The sequence below is a fragment of the Agrilus planipennis genome, unplaced genomic scaffold (genome assembly GCF_000699045.2).
Source record: "Agrilus planipennis isolate EAB-ADULT unplaced genomic scaffold, Apla_2.0 scaffold16, whole genome shotgun sequence".
Taxonomy (NCBI): Eukaryota; Metazoa; Arthropoda; class Insecta; order Coleoptera; family Buprestidae; genus Agrilus; species Agrilus planipennis.
In genome coordinates this window covers 2,080,792-2,100,081 of record NW_020438946.1, presented here as the reverse complement: position 1 = coordinate 2,100,081, position 19,290 = coordinate 2,080,792, and the positions used below count along the sequence as shown (strand labels likewise).

The 19,290-nt window shown below is 33.8% G+C and overlaps 2 protein-coding genes across 4 annotated transcripts in view; both read left to right on the top strand.

Annotated features, from left to right (window-relative positions):
* The window catches only part of LOC108741760 (neurocalcin homolog), a 143,927-nt gene that overhangs the window by 104,109 nt on the left and 20,528 nt on the right, over positions 1-19,290 (top strand). The gene's annotated exons all lie outside the window — the stretch shown is intronic.
* The window catches only part of LOC108741749 (neuronal calcium sensor 2), a 132,940-nt gene that overhangs the window by 103,976 nt on the left and 9,674 nt on the right, over positions 1-19,290 (top strand). For all 3 annotated transcript variants that reach the window (XM_025974686.1, XM_025974687.1, XM_025974685.1), the window contains one exon: positions 15,012-15,140. In XM_025974686.1, the coding sequence (XP_025830471.1) occupies positions 15,012-15,140 (129 nt within the window). The remainder of the gene's footprint in view (positions 1-15,011; positions 15,141-19,290) is intronic.

Below are 19,290 nucleotides of genomic sequence, written 5' to 3'. Positions count from 1 at the left end.
TAAGGTTATTCAAATTCACTAAATGGTTATCGAGGAAAAAATGAAAAATTAGCTGAAAATCTCGTTTTGTCTTGATAATATAATGATAATGTTTATAATTGTCTGTAATTAATGCAATTTTAAAGTTTTAATTATTATTTAAACATATTAAAAAGTTTTACGCTCATTATTAATAACGATTGAAACTAAATATTTTTTTGTTTCGAAGTTGAAATTAAGGCATATTCACTGCCAAAAGTCAGTTAAAAATTTTCCATATTATTCGTTATTTCTTATTTTATTCAAAGTTTTTGGTCAAATTCCAAATTTTCCTTCAACCGTATACTTTTTTTTAGTAGAGATAGATACAATTACTACTATTATACATTGTGGTTACACCCCTTATTACGATAAAAATCAATTAAAATATCAAGACTAGTTTTTTCTAAACAGTTCTCGTCTTAACTGAAGTCCAGTTTTTATGATATCTTATACATATCTACAAGAAGATCGGATAGGATTTTTGAAGAGACTTTTCCAGTCACGTACTTCTACAATCGCATTATTGTATTTATTTTAAAGATAAAATCGTTTACTAACTTTCAGTAACATGTAAAAGTGTATTCGTGTATTTTGTAATGCAATAAAATGCCGATTCACTTTCATCGGGTTTCAACTTGGAATCCTATGAACTTTATATTCGCTAGAGTGCGTATAGGGAATATCTGTTGTTGATATTCTAAGGATCAAACGATTGGATTTTCTGAGGAATCACAAAAGCGTTTACTTCAATTGAATTTTCTGTGAAAAGTTTAAATTCTTTTTACTTAGATTTTATTATTGAAAGTTACAAATTAGAAATGTTAAAGTCATTAATTCTCAGTGAAACTTTTATATTGAAACAACTACCTATTACATAATATATCAGTTTTTGTTAAAAGTGTTGAAATGTGACTGCTCTGAATTTCTGTTCGTAAATACATATACATAATATGATAAATGGGTTGCGCAAGAAAAAAAGTTGTGATGCCGCGAGATCTTGCGGAGCATGTTAATATTTGATGTACAAAAAAATACGATAGTGTCGCAGGGGCGTATACATTTTTTTCACTATTCTGTAGTTGTATTTGTACTAAAAAGAAAACCCAGAACCCTCTTCATAACTAATTCAATCATCGCGCCTTTTTGACATTTGATTTTGTGAGTACATTTTCTTTATCAGCGACTCCAAAAGGCACTTCTTCAAGCGAAATATACGATTTTTTAAATAAACCAGTCCCTCATTTTAAATTTTGATTTTTTACATCTTTAACAATCTCTGCTTTTTCTGCAAAAGGACCTTATTCTTCTAAGTAAAGATTAATTACAATTTAAGCAAATTGTTCTCTCTCTTGTACTAGTCGTATCAATCGTAGTTCAATCTCTCACATTCTTCAGCCATGAACATTGTCTACTGTCGACTTTCTGTATCTCTTTTTTTTTTCTTGATTTTCAAGTGTAGAATGCATTTTGAGTTTTATCTAGAAATTTTGGATTTCGCCCCACTGTGAGGCATCTGCTATGAGGGTGGTATCAAACTATCTGCTCAGAACCGATCCATTTATGTATAACACTTTTAAATATATGTGCCGTGAGTTTAAACGTTGAAGCGAAACCGCAGGCAAAATATAGTTTCCTAACTTCCCACTAAATAGTTAGATTGCAAGTAGATTTCAGTCTACAAGAGAATTACACAGTGTGTATGTAAACGTTCATGAAATGATATGACTTCAAAATTAAAAGTCAAACATTAACAACTTATTCCACGAAATAATATTTACCGAATATTAATTTACTTAACTTTTGTTTCAGCAAGATTTTCAGCGAATCGTAAGCATAGTCTCTTGTTATCTACTTCTAGTAACTCATGTTTTTAAAGGGAATATGTTCCTTATTAAACTTTAAAATAGTCACCAGATGTCTACTGAATTCAGAGGCGTATTAGTTCTGTATTAAGTATTAAATTGCCAGAATTCTAATTATCAAAAATAAATTGGACCAGAAGCATTTGTGATAACTGAAGTATGCTTCAGCTTTACTTTGATAAAATTGAATTTCTTGACTTCAATATACCGTATTGTTTCGTCAAAGTAGGACAATAGGTACTTCACTTGGCTATGAAAAAGTACTTCAAAACAATAATGTCTATAAGCCTAAATAGATGATCTTGTAGCGTCAACGCAAAGTTCATATCTTCCATTTATTTCGATCCGGCCAATTCTCGAATTACGGCTGCTTAACTTCGTATTAATTATTTCTGCGATTTTCTTATTGTATTAGCAAGCGTAGGGACATTTAGGTTGTGAAATGATGATGAGAGATAAAAGGTTTTGCTAATTGCTCACCGGTTGACAAGTCCTTTGTCCTAATTGAAAGGCATTCTCTCGCAGGAACTCGACATTTATGTAATTCCTGCTGTTCGGAGTTTAATCATTCAGGATTTTCTTTTACTGATGTTCCATCGGTCCAGAGGACGAAATCTTTTGTTTTCCTTTTTTATTTTTTTCTAGAGGAAAAGCAAATTCAGTCAAATCGGCATTGAATATTGTATAATTAATATATTTAACACCAAGACAAGATCTATTATATACCGTATCTTATATCTTATACGACGATTGATTATTTATCTGATTTGTTTTATATCAATGTGTAGTTAATCCGTTCTCGCACTATGTATGTGCTTATACAAACTATACTGTACCAACTGTCTCCTGTTGGATGCTTAACATTTATTGGTACAGATTGATTATTTCCGAAAAAATTGCTGCATTTTTTCTTTGTAACAGCCTTCTGCATGTCTTATCCGAGTAGAATTTATTAGTCTCGATTGCCTGCTTACAGCAGCATCGCCGAAGGAAGAATCAGTATCGATCGCCGCCTGCGGCATTCGTTCTTAGAATTGTACATGTGATTTCTTCGAGGCGCCCATAAAAGGAACTGAAATTTGGAAACGATAAAGTAAAATAAAAATTGCACCATTCATTAGCCGATATAAACGTTTCTCGTGGAAACTATTAAAACACGTCCCATTCCGTTATTAAAAATAATTAATTAACATGAGAAAAATTTCATATTTTGAAGGCATGTTGCAAAGAACGAATCACAAACAGAATCAGAAAATATCTGCATATTTTCTTTCTTATGATAGATGCTTGATTTATGTGCTCTTTTGTGATTGTGCGTTATTGCCTAATTTAACTAATTCGACGGCCACTATTTATCATTCTGAAAACATTAGCCTAGAAAATTTAATATCGCTCGTCGAGGCATGCTTACTCAGATAATAGAAACTTTAATGATGTTAGATCATTTTCAGTTGGCATAAATCATTTTATTATGGTATAACAAAAGCGTATCGCTAATGTCAATTGAAGCATTTGCTTAGATGGCGTATAAGCGGTCATTTATCACTCGCTTTACGCACGATAAAGTTCGAAAATTGTTTTGTGTAAAACATCTTTAATTAGCTAGTCAATCAATAACCAAAACTTTTCGAAGTTAACGACTCCGGCCGGAAAAAGTTTGATTTAGCTATCTGATGCCGTGAATGGTTTGGTATTATTGGATAGATTTAGATCGGTGTCTCTTCGTTGTATTTTGATGGTAATACTACCTATATACAATGAAAATGCTGGGGTGTTTCTCGTACTTACAGCTATTTGTTCTTTACTATTTTTGTGTGTACAAATAAACTTATTAATTTTTGCTGCAACACAAATTACCGTCTTACACATTCAACAAAGTACTGTAACTACTATTAAATTATTACTAAGCTTAGGTTATAAATTATTCTATTTATTTACACTACTGTTGATATATCACTATTCAGTGCGCTATTTATTTCACTGCTATCACTGTCAATTTATTTCTCGATTCACTTCTGTAACCGTCAATCTATTTTTACCTTTTTATCGGCGATCGTCTCTTCCTTTAAATACTCTTTTGTTTACTTTCGGGAACCTTCTCGAAACATCCGGATAGTTTATTTTTTCATTGAACTGTTTAACTGCTTTCCCAGAACACAGGTACGACACACACATTTACAAATACGGCGTATCACACACAAACACACTCGTGCTCGCTACAGTACAACTAACTCGGGATGAGAATTTCAAACAATGTTAAAGTTTTTTCTATTTATATTTAGTGTTAAAACCTAGTAAAGAAGACTGAAAATTTCAACTACTAAAAATGGTTTGTTCTAAGGAAACAATATATTAATGTTACATAAAATAGTTAACTCGTAAATCCTCCTAAAGTAATAAGACCAAGACTAATTTTGCTTATCACTTAACATGGGATGTCATTTAAATTTTAAGGGTGTTTTACGCCCCTGCGTAAGAAGTAGTTTCCAACACACCAAAACTTACGTTATCATGTGTTCCTCTTGAAAATAAAGACGATTTGTCTCAGTTTTTTGTTTTCTTCTTAATTCCAATATTCTCCAGATGGGAAGTTTTATTTGGCACACCCTGTATTTCATAATCCCCTCTCTTTTATTTTAGAATTGCTCATGATTTTCGTCTCTTATTTGTCAACAGTTTACGGTAGATATTCCTGAAGAATTCCGCAAACGTGCGTCTTGAAAAGTGCGATTATGCATTCGAATTTCTTGTTTTAATGGACGAAACGTGTAAGCCAGAGATGCGGAACGATATTCTGCATCTTTTATTTCGAATTCGAAACTGAAACAAATGTGCCGTGCACGTACCTATCGAAAAATTCAGTTGCTGACTTGCAGATTTTCCAATTTTTTTACTTGCGCATAAGACGCAGCGTATACAGGGTGTAACAGAAATAAGTGTCGAGCTTTGGAGGGTTTAAACCAGATGCAAGAAATGCACGATGAGTTCAGCAGTGTGGTTAAGAGCCAAAAAAATTTAATCTTTAAGAAAGTCGCATTAATCTACAATCTGAAGCCGGTCCTGTGCGTGAATTAGCAACACAGATGTCTACCGAATAGCGTGGTGCGATAAAAACTAAGAGCAACATGGATAGAGAATGTAAACATTATCGATTATCGAATGTCTAACAATATCTCGAAAAAAAACGATCAATTTTCTGTCAAAAAAAATTACCTGCTACCTATGTATCACCTATTGTAAGCTCGGTACTTATTTTTGTTACAACCTGCCCAGAAAATATTTATAATCCTTCTGTAATGAAATAGTTATATACTACTAAAAACATCAAAACAGTATTCCAGTTAAGGTCTTGCAATTTTCCAAATAATTAGTGTCAAGCTTTCCTCGAATTTCTAAATGCAACCAGTTATGTTCAGCTTAGAGAAGTTTCGAGTTAAAAACTATTTGTGCTTTACCGTCAAAATCCCACAAAACGTTTAGAAGACTAAGACACTTTTCGGCACGCAGGGTGTTTTCTTAAGTTACAGAGTCAGTCTCGACTTGAAGAAATTGCCGACAAATGGAAAATTTCGTTTTAAAGAGTTTTCTAGTCGGAAAATATATCAAATGATAGCAGTTCGAATTACAGAAGTTCGATTATATTTGCATTGTAATAGGTTAGTACAATACAATCGACAGAAATGAAACTTTATAACAAAAATAACCTTCTTATGCTTTGGCAAACAGGAACAAATTGCTTTTTGAGCTCTCGATTTTTAGCTGAGGAATTTGATATACTTATGTCGATTTCAACGGATCATTTTTTCTCCAGAAAGGAAATGCAGTCGAACTTTTATAATTCTAAATTTTAACTCAAATATTGCTTTGTTCAATTGACATACGAGGGTGGATTGATAAGTTTCCGGCCTAACCAAGAGATGACGCCACTAGGCCTACCTTGAGGTGACATTCTATAGTACCATCCTTGGATAGCTTGTAGCTATAGTTTCAGCCCGATCTCCTTGCTAGTGTAGGTTTGACAGCACGCTGAACAAGACGCCTCTGTGGTTTTCGTAAAAATGGAAAAGCAGGAAAATCGTGCTGTCATCAAATACTTTTATTTGAAGGGGTTAACGCCGAAGGAAATTAAAAAAGAGATGGACTCAACACTGGGGACATCCTCCCCGTCATATTCAACCGTTAAGCAGTGGGTTTCCGAGTTTAAAAAGGGTCGTGTGAGCACCTCTGATGGGCCTCGCTCAGGACGCCCCGTTGAGGTCACAACTCCAGATATGATCGAAAAAATTCATCAAATAGTGCTGGGAGACCGCAGATTGAAAGTGCGTGAGATAGCTGAGACCTGTAAGATGTCATATGAACGTGTGCAACATATTTTGCACCAACATTTGCATATGGAAAAGCTCTGTGCAAGATGGGTGCCGCGTTTGCTAACAGTCGACCAAAAATTGATTCGAAAAAACATTTCTACCGCAAATTTGTCATTGTATAAGCGTAATCCAAGCGAATTTTTGCGTCGATTCGTAACCGTTGACGAAACGTGGGTCCACCACTACACTCCTGAAACCAAAGAACAGTCTAAACAGTGGATTGGACCAGGGGAACCAACTCCAAAGAAGGCAAAAACAATTTTTTCGGCGAACAAGGTTATGGCTACTGTTTTTTGGGATGCAAGAGGTATTATATACATTGATTACCTTGCAAAGGGTAATACTATCACTGGTCAATACTACGCAGACTTATTGCAACGTTTGAGCCACGAGGTGAAAATTAAACGACCTCATCTGGCGAAGAAAAAAATCTTGTTTCATCACGATAACGCACCAGCGCACACGTCAATCGTTGCGACGGCTAAAATCAACGATCTAAAGTTTGAATTGATGCCGCACCCTCCTTACTCTCCAGACCTAGCCCCGAGTGACTATTTTCTGTTCCCTAATCTCAAAAAATGGCTTGGCGGTAAGAGATTTGCGGACAATGAAGAAGTAATCGAAGCTGTAAATGGTTATTTTGAGGAGCTTGACGAATCAGTCTATAGAGATGGCATTAATAGACTGGAACACCGCTATGAGAAATGTATCAGCCTTGGAGGAGATTATGTTGAGAAATAAAAAAAAAAAATTTTTAAAAACCTTGTTTTTCTTGGTCAGGCCGGAAACTTATCAATCCACCCTCGTACATATTGTTTCACATCATTTCGAAACCCTGTAACTCAAATTTTTTTCTAAATCGAGATTCGAATAGCGGTTTTACATTATAAATTGATTTCATTGGAATTAATTTTCTTCGGAAAAATCAGCCGCAACGATAGCCACTGGCTAGAGTTTTTAAGGGAACTATTTCCACTATACAGGGTGGTCCATTAAGCACACCTTGCTCTCTCGCGGTCTTACCGTTGAAATTGGGGGTAAAAAATGTTCCTGGTCAAATGATCTATCGGCGGAAAACAATTTCAGAGATAGCGGACTTCCGTATATAGCGGAAGTATACACCAGCTGCCTTATTTTAAATGGAACACCATGTACATTATTACATTTTTGAATTCAGTACCGGCTTTAATGTCCACTTTGTTAAGAATAGTTTTAGCCTGCGCGGTATCTTTTTGGAGTTATTTAGTAATTTCTAGAAAATTGGACGTTTGTAATACATTACAAAAATTGTAATTTCTCGGCAACTATACTCGATAAAAAGATGCGGCTGTCGCTATTGAAAAGAGCATGAAACACACTTGGCTTTCTATCTGAAAATTTCTTTCAAAGCATATTAAATCATTACACTAGTAATGTTCAAATTTTAAATGTTTCAGACATCAATAATTCATTTCTTTTTCAAATGAGAAACTATGTTCATTTTGACATCGTCGGATGATTTAATTCTCTTTCGCTTTTTTTAAGGCATATTAGGGTCTACGCTTGACGGTTTTCAAAATAATTGCGATTTATTAATTATTCTATAATGTGCAGAGAAAACGGATAGATTCTAGGCGTCATAGGTCTATAGCCGAAAACACATTCTATCATGTTCATTCAAATTATTGATAAAAATACTTAAATCCAACACATCACTAACAATTAATGTCATAAAAGATTGAGCAGAATTTTCTCAAAATGGTTTATTGCCGAAGTGAATAAAACTTCGATATGAACAATACTGGGAACAAACTTCATTTACAATGAATTATTAAATATGAGAGTGAACGGTTTAAAACAACAACAGTACATATGTATTTATATATTATCTTAAAACAGCAAAAGAAATGGTTAGTTGATGATCATAAGGTAACGGTAGGAAAAGACAACACAAACGAAGTATTTACTTATATTGTCTGACATCACGATTTGAGTTTGTAAGGATTATTAGAGGTGGACTTAACAACAGTAATTGACGCAGATGCGATGTTTTCAAAACAAAAATTAAAAAGTGTGACGATTAAGCAGAAATTTTCGTTAACTTGAATTTTTTGTAACATAACTGGCTCAATTTAGGCAGTTGAAATAGAAGTAGTTCCATTATAGATCGAAATCAGTAATGTGGTTTTTTAAATAGTCAGATACCTACCAAGATTATATAATTTATCTGCATCGAGAAGAATTTTCCTTCCGGTTTCCTGCATTGCTGCCGGTATTCGGTTGGTTCAGTGGAAAATTGAAGTAAATGGCCTGTAAAAGCCCAAGAGAACTGAATTACATGCACTTAATGCACCTGATCTACGTCCAGAGCAGTTTCAGATTAAAACGAATACGATGTACGTAATTAGATTGACCGCATTTGGTTTAGACTGCGAAAATCCATCGTCACATGTGCAAATAATTTATACGTCTACCTAAACTTTCCGAAGTAGGAGACCACTAAACAAAAGGGTTGAAAATTCATAGAACGTGATGTAAACGTTAATTTGCATGTCTAATAGAAACAGTAATTGTTCAAAGGGAAAACTGAATTGCGTTACTGCGTCGGCTGCTTTTAAAATTTCATAAACGACTCATTGACCAAGGTTTTGCTAAAATATTTTCTGTTGCTCGAGGGAACACATGGGTAGTCATGACCACTTAATAATTGCTAGGTTTGTGTCATTTATGCACTTCAAACAGATTCAAATAGAAATGTACGCTAGAAATGTTCATATTCGTATACCGAAATTTCAGGAACAGAACATCCACTGCTTGAATTTTATCCATCTCAAACAAACATACATATAAACAGCCAGATAAAAATGCTTCTCTTCTCTTTTTCCTCTTCGTCAGCATATGGTTGACGAAATAGAGCAGTGAACCTTCGAATTTTGTGCAATAAGTCGGATGGTAGGAGACGAAAAATTAGAAGTGGCCGATTTCAGGTATCTAGGAAGTCAGATAAGTCAGGACGGAAGGAGTAGTAAGGATATAAAACAGAGGATAACGCAGGATAAAGTCGCCTTCAATAAAAAGACCTCTATGCTCGCGAACGATTAATTTAGAAATTCGAAAAAGGTTGTTAAAGGTGTATGATTGGAGCACGGCGCTGTACGGGTTGGAAACATGGACAGTGGACGCGGCGGAAAAGAAAAGGTTAAAACCGTTCGAAATGATGAGGATACCGTAGATAGAGAAGGTTAGAAATGAAGAGGTATTAGAAAGAGCAAGAAAATAGAGGACTCTATGGAAGTCAATAAGAAATAGGCGAGATAGGTAGTAGGACTCCTTCATAGGCATGAAGGTCTAGTCAGAGACATATTAGAAGCAAAACCCCGGAGTAAAAAATTGGGCTTTATTTCTATCATTACTGACTGAGTTTTTTATAATAACTTTACAATGTACTTATGAGATTGCATTTTTTTATGTATCGATGCAATTTTGAAGATGAATTGATCTCTTGTTCACAAAGTTTGTAGATGGTCTCACTAATCGAATGCAGAAAACCGCATCTCGATCCGACTTTTGCTTTGGCCTATTTTTGTGATTTATTTCCGTTGACTAATACGGGAAATTGGACAATTTGATATGGTTTCCAAAATATAGGAATTATTACTGTGGTGATGCTACTTCTGAATCAAAAAGGTTTTGCTAACAAAATTTGCCTTGCAGTAGGTGTGTCTATAATTTTTTGTATGAGAAGAGTTAACGCTAATATGAAATGAAAAGTTGTTTATTGTTAAAAAAACAAGCAACCCACATTTTGCAGTACAAAGTACAGTTACAAGTATTTTTCTAGGTGGCTTTTTTATCAGTATAGTGCATTCATACTATGATAAGATTGGTACATTTAGGTACAAGGGTGCAGGTACAAGGGTGCCTATTAGTATAATGCAATAACATTGGAATAAACGTGAACGGTTGTATATCGTAGAATAATAGATATTTAAATTATTAAAAGACGACGCGGTAATAAACGAACATCACTGTAATTTAAAAACAGACCAAGATTTTTTTAATTGATGAATTTGAAAAAAATCATAGATCTTTTTGTTAACCATATTCTATTTCAAGCATTTTTAAATGAAATTGTTTAATGTATTAGTATGAGTTCCAGTTTGTTCAGCTTGAATCGATATCATAAAAAACTAACAGCAGTTTTATCATTCACATCCTAGCGTCCTTCGAAATTTGATCATTTTTCAAAAAAGAAAAAAATCGTATCAAAAATGTGACAAACAACATACTTCGTGACAACTCGCAACAAATGAAGAAGAACAGAAGAATGACATCAGAATATTGATTGCAGTAACTCAAAATGACATATTTTGAAGAGGTTCTTAAAATTTTCAATAGACTTTCTTTACTGCAAAGTTGCCAAACGGCACAAAAAGATAACAACTATTAAACAAATGAACAGACGACGAAGATAACAAAGTAATTAATATGAGTATTAGCCAAAAACACAAGTTCTACTTATTGGGAAATTGTACCACGTAGGTAATATCAGTAGAGCATCACAGCGGCCGTTTCAACAGTGCCCCGAGCGCCTTATTACTATAGTAACTGCGACCACAGATGTCGCAACTTTGTACTTACGCGATGCGATGAATAATAACAGTCTGTGATAATAATTACAGATGGAATTGTGGAATTAACTTGATGAGTCAACCAGATTTTGTCTTAAACATCAAAGAGGTATCAAAATATGTACAGCAATGATAAAAAACACCCAAATAAGTTGCTGAAAAATTAAACAACGCTACCATATAGTTTACTAGTGTGAAATAAAACAATTGTAAATATTATTCTGAAAATTCATTTCTGAATTTTTTACCAACTACACACTACCTCAAATTAATGAGGGAAAAGTTGTTGCTGTTGTCACACCCCCGCCAGGAATCGAACCCGGGAGTTTTGGCTTTACGCACCAATGTTCTGACCACTAAAGTTCGACGGATCGTTAACCTTGTAGATCAGTTGGTGCGTAAAGCCAAAGGTCCCGGGTTCGATTCCCGGCGGGGGTGTGAAGACAGCAACAATTTTTCCCTCATTAATTTGAGGTAGTTTGTAATGGGTTGAAAATTCAGAAATGAATTTTCAAATATTTCATATTAAGCTAACTCACTTCTAAAAAGATGTCTAAATTGTATGTATGTTTAAAACAATTGTAAGTTAAAAAACTAAAAAAAAAGGAAAATTTACAGTCAGATACATTTCTTTGTTATAACATTCTGATGCTCTAGTTTGTAACATTATACGTGTCTAGTTCGAAATGGGTCAATTTTAGGTGGTATTACAAATACGTATTAGTCAGAGTGACCTCTTCACAAGCCACTGCAAACATTCCCTTAAACAGCATTTACATAGAAAATAAATATCGCCGGGAATCAACGCTGGAGCGCGTGTATTACGGGTGATGCATTTATAAAGTGCCCGCGCTTTACCGTCCGTCTGTTTGTTCTGTTGCGCTCGGATATTTAAACAACTGAAACCAATTTATTCTCATCAGCAGTTCGATAGAGCTTTGTTGGACGCGTTTTATACGATACGATACGATACGATACGATATGACATCAAGTGATGCAACTATTGGTACATACGTTAACAATTTACCTATAAATGTAGGATAATAATTGCATATGTATTTTGCGATGCATATGCTTGTATAATAGTTTTTAGATTAGCGGAATGGGGTTAAGAAGTGGAAATAAAGCCATGAATTTATTTTTCCTTTACAATATATTCACCTGCTAACCTTCTGAAATAAATGTGTTGTCTCTGTCTGAAAAATACGCCGTAACTACATCGTTTAGGATTGGGTGATATAGATCACAACTCATACTAAAGTGCTCGAAAGCAAGAGCGACAAGCCTCGAAGCAGTAAAATATTCGTGAATGACACATATGTACATGGCCGCGTAACAAAAGGATTTCGAGAGCCTTCCAGAAAAATGAAGATTTATTCTTAAGAGTTCGATGATAATATTATTAGGCCTCTTGGTGATAGTCGGAGTTGCTGTATGAACAGGTAGCTAGTAATATAATATCATGATGAATATAGTTGATAGAAATAGGTACTATATTGGATAAATAAACATTTATAAACACACTATAACATAGCGAAGTAGTAATTTAAGTATTTTGCGAAGGTTATTGTCTAAAATAAATTACTGTATATACACCCTCGTTTAAATAAATAAATTAAGATACTAGAAAATTCGTTACACTACGTTTATATTTGCAGTAAACAAGAAGAGTGCATTCGTTCATGCTGAATTAGAAAGCTTCAATTATTCACAGTTAGAACAGCAAAATTCCTTTTTTATGTTTTATTTAAGATTAATGATACTTTTAGGGCGTTTTAAGTTAACTGAGGCCTTTCCTTTTAGACGGCTCTTTGAAATTCGGGTTTCAGTGCTCCCACCTATCTACGTTTCGAGCATTATTCACGTACCTCGTCCTAATTTTTTCCGTAAAGGTCCAAGGCCGCCGTACATTTTGCCTTCTTTTTTTATGTTTTTGTTTCGTCTGAATGCGAAGCGGGATCTACCTTGGCCTGGCTGGCCCTTTGTCTCTTTTGAATGAATGCATGCATCCCTTTCCAGGTCTTCTCGCATTTACGGCCCTAAGGCAAGTAGCCGTTTGCGGAAACAAAAATAAATGAATAAAATAAGTTCCGATCTGAAGCATTTACAGGTTTCACAGAGGTACTGCTTCAGATTCATTTTTTACATCTACCAATTTGATTATATATATATATTAAAATGCATGGGTTGAAATGGAACGATTATTTTCAACAGATAACTCGTTATTGAACAAAGTAATATAAATTGCAACGATAGATGGCGTTACAGTATGGAGTCATTATCCTAATACAAGTTGGGGAATTTCAGTAGTTTGAGATTTTGTACCAGAAAACGATTTACGATATAATGTAATTATTTAAGGTACTTGGTACAAAATATTTCGAAGTGATCTGTATTCTGTCGAAACTGCTAGACGCGGATCGCGATTTCGATCTTCTTGGATCTCATCAGCGCGTCGCAGACAGAACACAGACCAACCTTTACCTGCTGTCTTAACAGCGCGTTTTAGAAAATACCACAAATGGCGTGGTGAGCGCTATCTGTAGTACGATGCTACATTTTAGGATTACGTATGCTCCAGCAAGGTCCATTTAAAAATATGGATATCTACTTGCTGAAACGATTATGGTAACGTGTCTATCACGTTGAGGTGAGCTACGCCGGGATTCGTTTCAGCATGTAGATATCCATATATTTGAATGGACCTTGTTGGAGCATACGTAATCCTAAAATGTAGCATCATACTACAGATGGCGCTCACCACGCCATTTGTGGTATTTTCTAAAACGCGCTGTTAAGACAGCAGGTAAAAGTTGGTCTGTGTTCTGTCGGAGCTGCCTGCGACGCGCTGATGAGATCCAAAAAGATCGAAATCGCGATCCGCATCTGACAGTTTCGACAGAATACAGACCACTTCGAATTATTTTGTTCGATTATGGTAACGTGCCTATCACGTTCAGGTAAGCTACGCCGGGATTCGTTTCAGCAAGTAGATATCCATATTTTTAAATGGACCTTGCTGGAGCATACGTAATCCTAAAATGTAGCATCGTACTACAGATGACGCTCACCACGCCATTTGTGGTATTTTCTATTTGGTACAAGTAATCACTTAGAATCCAATGGGTCGTGACCTTGATTGCTAAATATGAGTCTGTTCATTACTCTTTTGCAGTTGTACATCTGTTTTTGAAATGTCCAATATAAATGAAATAAAGTGCATTTTACGGCCCATGAGATTTTGAAATGTCTCTACATTTTATTTTATTAATATCGCCATTAAAATAATTTCTTTAATAGTGTAACTCCTCAAGTACAGTCGGTGAATAACATTGTAGACAATTTTCGGTATGTTCATGTTTGTAGGAAAAATAGACAGCGTTATCTTAGAAGTCAGCTTTTTGATACGGAGAAAATCTCCCGATTTTTTTGTCCTCTGAGACTTCCCTGCGCGACATTGATATCAGACCGACATAAACTAAACAAAGTTCCCTTGTCTCCCTTGCGAGTTTACATGTTTACTGAATTTCGTTTGATAGAAAGGCGTAATGCGGATTTTCTATCTTGACGTTCCTTTAGAATTTACTACCCTCGTCACGCAAAAATATGAGTTAAAAAATCGACGTGCACAAATGATGCTTTTGACCCTGTTAAAAAAGAAATGACGGGGAACATCTCTCGAAGAAAAAACGCGAACATTTTGAATATAAACAAAACGATTTTTTATCTCAAATGTTGCTCTAGAAATAAAAGAATAAGAAAAACTTGAAAATTCAGTGTCGTAGATTGTAAGGTTTCATGAGAGAGTTAAATTTTAAGGATTGATTCAATTCAATCAAATTGAAAATTTTCGAGGTCAAAAAAGTTTCATAAATATCTAAGCAAAATCTGCAGACTTTTTAAACATGCATCTAAATTTACTTTTATTGTTTTTCATTACAAAATAGATACCTGCAGACTTTAAATCTAGTCATTATTCTTATAATAGGAATATTTATTAGATTTATCTTTTATTTTATTCATTATAATGTTTCATTAAATTTACAGCGTTAACTCTCTCTCTATCTCTCTAATATTTTATTATATATCTTAATAAACATCGAAAGGTGTGAATTATCAATGGTGTGAATAAATTTTTCTGTTTGTTCCAGGAGTTCCTTTTGGCAATCGATGTAACGTCGAGCGGTACTCCAGAGGAAAAGCTGAAATGGGCCTTTCGCATGTACGACGTAGACGGTAACGGCGTTATCGATATACAGGAAATGACTAAAATTGTACAGGTAAGATAGAGAGTCAAAGAACGAAAGATAATTTATCTTGTATGAGGCGAAAAGGAAATTGTCAAGTGCTACGCATTTCTCTAATAAGCGTAGGCTCCGATGTTGCCTTACAAATGTCGTCGTGTAATTTGAATAACGCAAAATATATTTTCGAATTTTGAAAGTTAGAAAACCGAAGTAAATATCTATGACATCTTGTCCTTATTAAGAAAATAAATAAATAAATAATGGACATTTATACTTTATGCATTGGACAAATAAAAGTCTAACTCGTGTATCAAAAGCTCCTTCTTTAAAAAGTAAAACTAAAGTTATATGATTATGTCGTCATTAAGTATAAACTACAATGATCTGTTGTGTCTAGGTGCAAAAATAGGATTCACATAATTTAAATAATTTTTCTAAATTCTACCGTTCAGTATTTAAATACTAGCCAAGTAAAAGTATTCTTCGATTAATACATTGAATATTAGTAAAAAAAAATAGTAAAATAAAAGGAAATATAAGAAAAAATGTATAGCACTGGCCGGGAATAGAGACCGAGTCCACTTGTACACCAGCTGAGCATCCATACCCCTGACCTATTTGCGTTTGTTATAAATTACGCCATAAAACAAGGCTGGCACTGTTGCCACGTATTTCACGATAAATTATGATGAATAGGTATATTGATTAATATCGCGTATGGGTCAATGAATGAATTGACTCATCTCCTAACTCTTCTTTAATTTACTTAAATGCAATTATTTTAAATTAAAATCAGCTTAAAAATACAACTTTCAAAAGAATTTCTAGTAGGAAACCTTAGATTTCACTTATTTAAATAAACATAACTTTATGTTAAATAAGAATAATCCCATCGATGATGATACAGATTTTAAAAAGGGTTAATGTAGTAAATATTCAAACAAAAAGGTTTTTTAGGGTTCTTGAAAGAGTTTTTGTTTTACGTGTAAGGTCGAACTAAGGTACAAAGAAAAACCCGACTACACCCATGCGTAGTGATATCGTTGAATAATTTCAGACATTTTACGCCCTTAAATGAGGAGGTGAATAATAAAGGTTTAGGGATTCGTTCGATCTCGCTATGACGGCCATTTTTTTACAATGTTAAATGGCAGCCCTTATCAAAATTGATAAATAAGTTAGTGTTTCTTTTTCGGTTGTGGTTGCCGACTATTTTCAGTGTTCTTGAATAATGTAGGGAAATGAGAATATGAATAATTTAAGAACTGTATGAAGGGTCCCCGGGAAAATCTTGTCCTTAAATATTTATTTCGCCTGATTTCGTAAGCACTTGAACAGCTTTTGTCGATCGAGTATTTTTCTTCTGCATTAATAATATACGACTCTTTTAATGTGAAGTAAAATTTCATATTATTTAATGACGCTCAGAGATATATATATCTATAAGTATATTGAACAGGGTGGACGATTTTGTTTAAACAATTCGCAGCTTCTTGAGGAAAACGTTTTAAAAAAAATCTTTATTTCTTGTTACTTTCTATCCATGACCGAAGTACAATTGGACTTACTGACTCCAAGAAGTTACTGTAGGTACTTGTATGGTTAAAGATTAAGGATGTTTGGGAGATATGTCAAAATGCTACGGGACAAATAAAAATTTGGAAGAACGTTCCTCATTCAATTCTAAAACTCCTGTAAAAATTACAAATCGATTCACTAAACCGTTAAAAAGTTATTGAAATTTTAAAAAATTGTAATTTTACACGTCATTTTATGGAGATTCGTTAACCGAACAGATTAAATTTATTTTTATTAACAGAAAAAAAGCTACCAGAAATTTCAAACTTTTATAATAAGTAACTTGAACTCTGGAGAATCACTTTAGCGTAAGGTTATTCAAATTCACTAAATGGTTATCGAGGAAAAAATGAAAAATTATCTGAAAATCTCGTTTTTACTTGATAATATAATGATAATATTTATAATTGTCTGAAATAAATGCAATTTTAAAGTTTTAATTATTATTTAAACATATTAAAAAGTTTTACGCTCATTATTAATAGAGATTGAAACTAAATATTTTTTCGTTTCGAAGTTGAAATCAAGGCATATTCACTGCCAAAAGTCAGTTAAAAATTTTCCATATTATTCGTTATTTCTTATTTTATTCAAAGTTTTTGATCAAATTCCAAATTTTCTCTTAAACCGTATACTTTTTTTTAGTATCATAGTATTTATTTACCTCATGATATGCTGCAAAACCTAATTAATCACAGCACAAAGATCAGTAATTTTTAATCAGAAATTCCAAATGCCCAACAACATCTTGGAATTTGAAATTAAACCATTTAATTAGTTTCATTCTTTTATTAAACGTTTCAATTGCCAAAATCATATTGTTTGCTTCAGCTTCAAAATTAAATCCGTATTTACAAAAATAAATTGAAATCACTGTTGTGCTCTATGGTGATGGCATCTCTTTTAAGTACAAATAAATGGTTCCGTTAGTTTTACTTCTTCTCAAGTCGATTAAAGCTTTTGCGTTTTACTTACGTAATAACAGCAGTCAAATCGAGGTCAAGCTGCCGCTAATATGTAAGTGTGTTTATTACCCCTTCGTCATAATTATTAGGTAACTGTCACTTCTTTGAACGTTAAAAGTTTACGAGGATGATATATTGTTAAATATGCTGGCTCACTTTAGCTTTATTGGGTCAGCGGTTTTTTACCTTCCTCCGCAGGGTAGCCGCTAATGTTGCAAACTTTTAACAGTTTTTACTGTCGAAACTTCGTGCTGGTGTATGCACATTAATTCACCACGTCCCAATAGCTCCATCACGAGGTACGTTATGAAGTTGCCAAATTGTCCACCACTTCGATAACTTCACAAAATGTTTTTGCTTCCTCTCTACTGTCGTGCCCTTTGAGTTATTAGTTAACGTACTGAAACTGTAAATTTTGGGATAATAAATCAGGGGAATTGCTAAAATACGCGAATTCGACTATTCGTGTCTGTTAATATGTTCATTAAATATCAGTGGCGTTTTAAAGTATTACTTGGTGCTAAGTATTTCGTGTAATAGGGAGTATTCTAGAAATGCGTCGCATAGCGATTTTGCCGAGTACCCGCCATTGGCTGTGACGGGTAACCTACCAGTTGATGGTTCATGGTTCGTTCTTGGTGTATTTCCATTATATACGTATATACATATCCTCACGAACGTCTCAAACCACATTCCGTTCGAAAGTCCTTTGAATGCTAAATCAATAAATTTTTAGTTCTTGGCTGGCGGATTTTCATCGAAGGGGTTGAGTTGAAACTATTAAAACAAGTTTATGATTTTTAAAAGTACTAAAAGCCTGTAAGGTCACAAAATGATACTAATAAGTCAAGCAAAATCTGATATACGATAGGAATTATAATAGTTGGTCATACTGGATAATAACTTTTGAAAAAAGCATTTTGTATTTTATTTAAAATAGTTTTCCAAACGTATTTTCTATTTGTAAAATGCAAAATACATTTTTGCTGTTAAAAGTTTTGTTAATATCACCGATCAAACATTGGATGAAATGATGAATGAAAGTTGGTCACATTGGCCTTTGAAGGTAATAGAAGATTAAAAAGGAGCCAAAAAAACATTCCATGAATGTCTTTTATTTCTTTAACTGAAGAGGACCTAAAAAAATCTATGCCCCTTGGAAAAGGATTATCTAAAATATTGGATCGATATTGTTTTCCGGGTTCAACGTCATGGTCCAGGGAATTTGGAAGTTCGAAACTGATATCATCATCTGTTAAATCACGACATATCGTACCTTCAGCAAGGAACTACGAAATTTTATGAATTATGACAAAAAACCCCGGAAAACTATATCGAATTGATATACACCAACTGTAAAAACAATAAAACTAAAACTACAAGATATTGTGGTGTGCTAATAAATGCGTATAATCCAAAATTCTTAGAAAACGATTAGAAAAACTTCACTTATTAGATGAAACCAAAGCTAAGGAAATTATGGATTCAATTTCTCCATGAAACGGGTGACAAAGGCAGATAAAGGAGTATATATAAGACTTATTTGTTGCTGAACTGAACAAACCATAACATAAAGATAGAAAAACAATATCTCAGTAACTTCAAACAGAAAAATATGAATCATACTCAATTTTCGCAGC